At 32.1% G+C, this 8,278-nt stretch overlaps 2 protein-coding genes across 2 annotated transcripts; one reads left to right on the top strand and one right to left on the bottom strand.

Moving 5' to 3' along the window:
- Positions 1-2,258: 2,258 nt before the first annotated feature.
- LOC106405209 (indole-3-acetic acid-amido synthetase GH3.10-like) lies at positions 2,259-6,498 on the top strand. Its single transcript, XM_048751161.1, has 4 exons — positions 2,259-3,899; positions 4,070-4,171; positions 4,236-5,066; positions 5,238-6,498. Exons 1-4 carry the CDS (start codon positions 3,592-3,594, stop codon positions 5,776-5,778), a joined length of 1,782 nt encoding a protein of 593 aa, XP_048607118.1. The 5' UTR covers positions 2,259-3,591; the 3' UTR covers positions 5,779-6,498.
- A 587-nt stretch (positions 6,499-7,085) lies between these two features.
- Positions 7,086-8,278, bottom strand: LOC106406615 (cold-regulated 413 plasma membrane protein 1). Its single transcript, XM_013847309.3, has 4 exons — positions 7,935-8,278; positions 7,750-7,857; positions 7,574-7,644; positions 7,086-7,488 (listed from the first exon to the last, which is right to left on the bottom strand). The coding sequence occupies exons 1-4, from the start codon at positions 8,102-8,104 to the stop codon at positions 7,244-7,246; spliced, it is 594 nt and encodes a 197-aa protein (XP_013702763.1). The 5' UTR covers positions 8,105-8,278; the 3' UTR covers positions 7,086-7,243.

Raw genomic sequence — 8,278 nt, 5'->3', positions numbered from 1 at the left:
AAATTTACCTCAAAAATAATTTATAATGATATTATTATATTAGTAATTACGAATTTAATTAATTCGTTATTTTATAAAAATATTTCAAAATTTTAGTAATTGTTTTAGATTTTTCTCAATAGATTTTTCTATAATAAAAATAATACATAAATTTAAGTTATAATAAATTTATTATTATCCTTATAAATTATTAAGATCTTTAAAAATATATATATATATATATATCTCATTGATTACAGTGAATAATCAAATACGTTATAATAAATAATTAATGAAATGGTGCAATATTGAGTATTGAGATATTTCATCTTCCGCAACGAAAGATGAAAATAATATCATGATGACAAAAAAAAAGATGAAAAGAATATCATATCTTGTGGAATCATTAACGAAATATTTATATATATATTATATGACCTATTCCAAATAAAAATGTATATATATATATATATATATATATATGTGTGTGTGTGTGTGTGTGTCTATATGAACTAGGTTTTTATTTGGAAAACCAAAAAAATATTTTAATGATGATAATATAGTTTTACATTCCTATGGAATTTTGCGTTATAATGATATGTTATAACTGAAAAAAACGATCATTTGGGTTGATTAATAGTAATGTTTGATGATAGAATATTTGTAAAAAAAATATTTTAGTTCTATGGAATCGTCAGTTATATTAAACATAGAATGTATGAAATACTGAAATAGGAATGTATAGTTTGTTGGTTTAAAATAATTAAATTTTTTTAACTATAAATATAGGAGCTACAGACTTCTAATAATGAAAGGAACAAATATTTTTTCATATTATAATAAAATTTACCTTAACAGTAATTTATAATAATATATTAGTAATTACAAACTTATTTAATGCGTTAGTTTATAAAAAAAGAAAATCAAATTCTTAGTAATTTTTAGATTTTTCTCACTATATTTTGCTATAATAAAAATAAAACATAAATTTAAATTGAAATAAATTTATTATTATTCTTATAAATTATTAAGATTTTTAAAAATGTTATATATCTAATTGATTACCGTAAATAATCAAATAAGTTATAATAAATAATTAATAAAATGGTCCTACTATGACTCTCGTATAATTGATTTTTGGTGACTCTATTTCAGAAACGCTCACAAGAGCTCTAAATTCGATTGCAAACCCGATGAATCTCTATGGGATTCTATCGGTTATCGAATCCATATCCTCTCTCTTTGATTTCTGCATGTTCTCTTTCATTCCTAGGAACCAAAATGGGCTTGTAGACAGCTTAGCAAAAGCATGCCTACAAAACTCTCTAATCAATTGGCAATGGGGCTTCTTTCAGCTTTAATGAATTTCTAGTTGCTAAACAAAGACTAGATTTTGATATGCATTTTTAGAGCGCATAATTAAATTCGGATAAAACTTATTGAAATTTAGAATTTTATACATATGTGTTTTTATATAAACATTTTTAAAGTATAGATAATTAAATAAAAATAGAATTTTATGAGAATAAGATAATTCAATTATATAAATGCCTCGTATAATTTTACTTATACTTTAAAGCTTTAAATTATAATATGAAAACAAGATAATTCATTTATCTACCAATTTCATTATGAATATGAATTATGTATATGTCAATATAAATTTTATTTTTTATTCCGTAGATTAATAATGAATTAATATTCATTTATAATAATATTAAATTTTCATTAAAATTATTATTAAATTAAATATCAGAAAGAAATATATATATTTAAATTTAAATAGAACTGCAGTAGAACCTCTATAAATTAATAATTTTGGGACTTTGAAATATTATTAATTTATAGAGATATTAATTTATAAAATTTTACTTATTTAGATTTTTTATTTTAAGATATACTTATTTTAAAATAAGAAAAATATTTGATTTTAGTTTACAGAAATTAATTGTTATTTTTGAAGTTTTACATTTATATTAATTTTATTATATTATTTGGTGTATATGATATATATTTCATAGAACTTAAATGTAGTTTTAGATATAATATTACTAAATCTCATCAAAAATATATTAAGTGTTAAGAAAATATAAAGATAATTTTATTTTGAATATAAAAAAAATAATATAATAATAAGTTCTTACTTATATAAAATATGTATATATATATATATATATATATATATATATATATAAATTATTAATTTATAATTTTAGTGGGACCATATATTTACATTGAATTTTCTAAAAAAATATTTTTCTTATTATTTTATCGATTTATATCAAATTTTGAACTAGTCTAAGTTGGGCCGGCGAAATTTATTAATTTATAGAGATTATTAATTTATGGAGTATTAATTTATAGATGTTCTACTGTATTAAAAATATTATTAAATGTAATCTTAGAAAAAGATATTTAAGAATATCTTTTAGATGTCTTATTTTGAAAATATTGAAATAATATATTAGAGTAGAGTATATATTTAATATTTACTATTTTAATTATATGAGAAATAATAATAAGTTAAAAGATGTAATTTTTCAACTATAACTTTTTGTAAGTAGATTTTTTGGTGATTCTGTTTTAATAACATAGATATATTTTAAGGACGGTTGACTTATCGGAAGTGATCGTGATATTGTGGGGATGAAATTAAAAAAAATTGAAAAAAATCATATGGTTATTACATATTCAATAAAAAAAATATTCTGAACCTCCAAAGTTAACTCATGTAGAGCCCACATGCCGAGTGAATGAACATGGGCATTGGCGGGACGGTCAAGACTTTACAAGTTTATTATCAGTGTTGTAACACAGCAACACAAGTAAGAAAAACGGGGAAATAACACTTCATCCGAGTTTTATGCCAATATCTTCTTTTGTCATCAACATAAACAGACTCCATTAATACTCTGCAAACCATTCTGGTAACTCTGAAAAGAAACTTATTTTGTATTTCGAATGAGATATCGTTAAAAACTTTTAGATACTTTAGGTACAAGTGTTATTCATGGAATGAAATTAAATCTAGAATAAGAGTTAATTTAAATTAAAAAATAAAAGTGTTAATAACATATTAATTAATACACATTTAAAAACACTTCATTAGAGTTATTGTATTTGAAATGAGATATTATTTAAAAAATAGATACTTGAGGTACAAGTGTTATTCATATAATGAAGTTAAATCTAAAACAAGAGTTAAAGTTTAATTACAAAATAAAATGTTAATAATATATTAATAAACCTTTAAGAACACTTCATTAGATGTTTTAACTCAGTATCTCTCAAAATTAAAAACAAAACAAAAAATTGAAAAGAAGGAGATACCGTATTTGTAAGGAGTTATTATTAAAAACTTTTAGATACTTTAGGTTCATAATGAAATTAAATATAAAAGAGTTTGGTTACAAAAAAACATTAGATTAAAATATTTATTATAAAATCTGTGAAAAAACGACTTTTGAGATACTATGTAATAGAGGTGCTCTAATGGATGTCTCACTAATAGAAGTATAAATTTAAGATGATCAGTTACCAATAATACTCCTTTATATGTTGGTATTCCTTTGCATCGCTGAGATACAACAGTGCGCTAAAAGCTAATCTCTGATGGAAACTGCAGAAGCTGGGCATGCTGATGTTATTGGTTGGTTCGAGCATGTCTCGGAGAACGCCTGCAAAGCTCAAAGAGAGACCCTGCGACGGATTCTTGAGCTCAACTGTGGAGCGGACTATCTGAGGAAATGGCTTGGGAGTGTTGATGTAAAAGAGATGGACGATAACAGCTTGGAAACTCTCTTTACTTCCTTGGTGCCTATTGTTTCACATGCTGATATGGACCCGTATATTCAAAGAATTGCAAATGGAGAGACTTCTCCTTTACTCACACAAGAACCCATCACTGTTCTCTCCCTCAGGTATATTTTCATGAATATATGAACATCTTTGTGTGTGTGATATATAAATACTTACAAAATATAAAATTTATAATAACTACTTAATATTTAATTTTATGAGCTTTAAATTGTTTTATATTGTGTGTGATATCTGTTCTCTATTGGTCTCTTCTCTTTTCTTTGTGACACAGCTCTGGAACAACAGAAGGGCGACAAAAGTATGTTCCGTTTACTTGTCAGATCACGCAAGCTATTCTTCAGATGTCCAGATTATCAGCGGCTTACACATCAAGGTTTCTTTTCATTTCTTGTCCATCAAAAAGTTCTTCATTTGCTCACAAGTACCTGAGAATGCAGGTGTTATCCAATAAGGGAAGGAGGGATGATTCTTGAGTTTATATATGCCGCCAAGGTATTTAAGACACCAGGAGGACTAGACGTAGGAACGGCCACAACACTTTACTATGCGAGCAAAGAGTTCAAAACTAAGCAAGAGGCAACAAAGTCTTTCACCTGTAGCCCACAAGAAGTCATCTCGGGAGGAGATTTCGTGCAGTGCACGTATTGTCATCTCCTACTTGGTCTCCATTTCTCTAGCCAAGTTGACTTTGTCGCCTCTGGTTTTGCCTACACCATTGTCCAGGCTTTCTCCTTTTTAGAAGAAAACTGGAGAGAGATATGTGCTGACATCAAGGAGGGCAATCTTAGCTCAAGAATCACTCTGCCCAATATGAGAACAGCTGTATTGGCTATCATCAGACCAAACCCATCTCTAGCTTCTCAGATCGAAGAGATATGCATGGAGCTGGAATCAAACCTAGGATGGTTCGGTTTAATCCCGAAGCTATGGCGAAATGCAAAATATGTCTCCTCGATCATGACGGGTTCTATGTTGCCTTACCTGAAAAAGCTTAGGCATTACGCTGGTGGTTTGCCTCTGGTGAGCGGAAACTATGTTTCATCCGAGAGTTTGATTGGTGTGAACGTTGATCCTCAGCTTCCCCCTGAAGACGTGAGCTTTGCTGTGGTTCCCACCTTTAGCTACTTCGAGTTTATACCACTTCACAGGCAACAGAATCAACAAGACATGACTAGTGACGGGGGTGACTTTGTCGAAGAAAAACCAGCTGTGCCGCTCTCTCAGGTCAAACTCGGCCAGGAGTACGAGGTTGTTCTTACCACTTTCACAGGTAAATAAAAATTCTCTGCTGCATTGACGAGTTATTTAGTAAAGATTTCAATAAAAAAAAAAAAGAATTTATATAAATTTGGAGGTCTATGTCTATGTAATTTTCTTTATCAAAACTGGGTACTGAAGCCAAATGTTTGATTTGGCTTTGCACCGGACCTGACACTTTGTGGTCTTTACAGGTACAGGTTAGGAGATGTCGTTGAGGTGACCGGTTTTCACAACGGGACACCGAAGATAAGTTTCATATACAGAAGGAAACTCATCTTAAACATCAACATTGACAAGAACACAGAGAAGGATCTTCAGGGAGTGGTCGACAAGGCGTCTCAGCTTCTGAGTCAAACAACACAAGCCGAAGTCGTTGACTTTACGAGCCATGCAGACGTTAAAGTTAGTCCCGGTCGCTACGTAATCTACTGGGAAATCAGAGGAGAAGCAGAGGATAGAGCTCTCGAAGAATGTTGCAGAGAGATAGATGCTGGATTTATGGACCATGGTTACGTTGTGTCCAGGCGTATGAAATCGATCGGACCGCTCGAGCTGAGAGTCGTGGAACGAGGCACGTTTGGGAAAGTGGCCGAAAAGTGCGTTGGGAAATGTGGTAGCTTGAACCAGTTTAAGACTCCTAGGTGTACGACCAATTCGGTGATGCTTGACATTCTTGATGCTTCTACCGTCAAGATATTTTTCAGCTCGGCTTATGATTAACACAACTAAAATTTTAAATTTAGTTCCGTCCTTTGTCTCTGTGATTCAGTTATGATTAACAATAAAACAATAATGATAATCTTTGCTTTAAATATGAGGTATCGAACCACACAATCGTTGCCAAGTGGTACCGCGGGTTTGGAAAAGTGGTAAGCATGTTCGAAACCTACCATCTCAGGTATGCCCGCTCATGTGACCAAGGAGACATATGCATTTAGTTCCAATTACAAGCAATCGAATCTGCCCGGCACCCGTGGACATACCCAAAAGATTAGTCGTTGGCCTCGGCCTACTGAACATTTCTGGTTATCTAAAACAGAAAAGAAATGGGGTATCAAACCTGAATTGACCTTTGGAACGTTCTGTGATCTGATCCTCTTTTATCCAAAAATATCTTAGAAGCCATTAAATTTTTTTTAACTATTCATGGTTGTCAAAACATCGACCAAGCCTGCTCAGAATACACAGAACATATCTCATGCCACCATATGTAAAGATATTACCATGGTTAGGAAGCTCATTCATACCACAAGCCTTGATTATATTTACAAATTGCTGAAACACCATTTTTTGTGAAGTATGCCACTGAAATCACCTCAGATACACCACATATCCTTCCTCCACATCCCCATCTAATCCTTTCCATAACAGCTCTCTATTCCTGGCCAAAGGAGCTCATATATACACAATTAAACTTGCACGTCCACCAGATTTTTATCTGAAAAAAAAGATTAACATTCATCAAGTTTTTCCAAAATAAATAAGCCCTCCACTTCTACTATCTGGTTCTACCGTATGTACTCTTTGATAACCAAGCCACTCTTGAAGATCCACAATAACGTTCATAAACCTGAGCATTTCCAACAGAAATAACACCTCGGGAAAAAAAAAATATGCATCTCCTCAAGACGGAGAATTGTCACGCCATCAACCCGTTCAATGCCTTGACAATTCCAGCTTAATTGGCTTGCAACAGAATTATAAAGATATTTTCTTTAGTCTTGGGCAAAATCACGACTCTCCTTTTATTGAAATTGTAATGCATAATTTTTACAGAGAAATACACTACTTCAGCTCTATCATGATCCAGAGGAATCACCTTACAGATTAGTACTTGCAAGTTGCAATGCTTTGATGTATCTCAGAGGTCTCATGGCGTAGAGAAGCTTTCATTGGATATAAGCTATATAGAGAGTTTTTTGGTCTAGATGATGTTTTTGAAGCTCAGATTAACCCAAACATTAAAACACTTCTAGAATTTGAGTTTTCAATGTATTTGACAAGAGATCTCAAATGAAAAATCTTAGTTCAATCCACACAACAAAACACCTCATGTCTTATTGAATAGGTCAAGAGCGTAGAAACTTAAACCACATTGGTTGACAAGTTATGAGAGACACAGAACCATACAAAATCATCACTATTACATAGAAAAACAAAGGGGGAAATCAAACAGAGAGTTGTCTTAAAAGGCAAGAGCCCAAACGGGAAAGACGACGAGGGCAATGATCCCAAGTGTGTTGGAGATGCCATGAGCTTTTGTGAACGCGTTTCTAAATCCACCTGAAGCTCTAATGTGTTCTTGAAGCAAGTAACATCCGATCAATAAGCATACGACCAAACCAACCCAGTTGTCTCTGAATGTGCCGGCGATGAGACCCGGAGCCACCACGATGAGTAGAATCAGAGCCGCCGGTAATTCAAACCATTCTTATGTACAACAACAGAGATAGCCAATCAGCAATGAGTAAAAAGTCTCGAGTTCTTTACAACGGAGAGTGTGAAGAAGACAAACCTCGAAAGTGTTTAGGGAAGAAGAGTTGTACAACAACAGCTACAAACGCGATCCATTTACCGACATCTCCTCTGTCCAATTTAAGACACGAGTTAAAGAAAAGTCTTTGTCTGAATCAACTTTGTCTTTTTGATTATTATTATTTTTTTACTTTTGTCTTTTTTACTTTGTTTTACCTGAAAAGGCCAAAGATCACAGAAGGAAGACTGAAGAAGATGTAAGGAATCAAAAGGGATGTGAGCATATTCGTCTTCCAATTAGTCCGATCCAAGACCAACAAGTATCTGCAAAAAAACAAGATGAACATCAAGAAAAGAAGTAAGAGAAGAAGTGAGAAAGAGAGAGAGAATAGAAAGACTACATGGCGGCGATTGAAGCAATCCATTCGAGGAGAGAAGTACCAAAGCCTAAACCAGTGAGCATTAAGGTGTGATTAGCGAGATTCTTAGCAGCGGTAGCGAGCTCGTTGAGATCGGATCCAACCATAGCATGAAGGGTTCCATGGTCTCTCCTCATCGCTGTGAAAGTCATCTCTTTCCGGAGATTACAGAGGAAGGACGAAGAGAAAAATGTTAGAGCTTTTTAGAACTTTGAAAATGACGAATGTTGTGAAAGACTCGTGATTCATGTTAGAAACATATAGAAGTGAATCGATGGATGCCTTTCTGCCACGTTGAGTATTGAATCAATTACGGAACTATTTAG

The sequence above is a fragment of the Brassica napus genome, chromosome C3 (assembly GCF_020379485.1).
Source record: "Brassica napus cultivar Da-Ae chromosome C3, Da-Ae, whole genome shotgun sequence".
Classification (NCBI taxonomy): Eukaryota; Viridiplantae; Streptophyta; class Magnoliopsida; order Brassicales; family Brassicaceae; genus Brassica; species Brassica napus.
The sequence above is the reverse complement of the archived record's forward strand: the minus strand, read 5'-3'. Positions and strand labels throughout refer to the sequence as shown.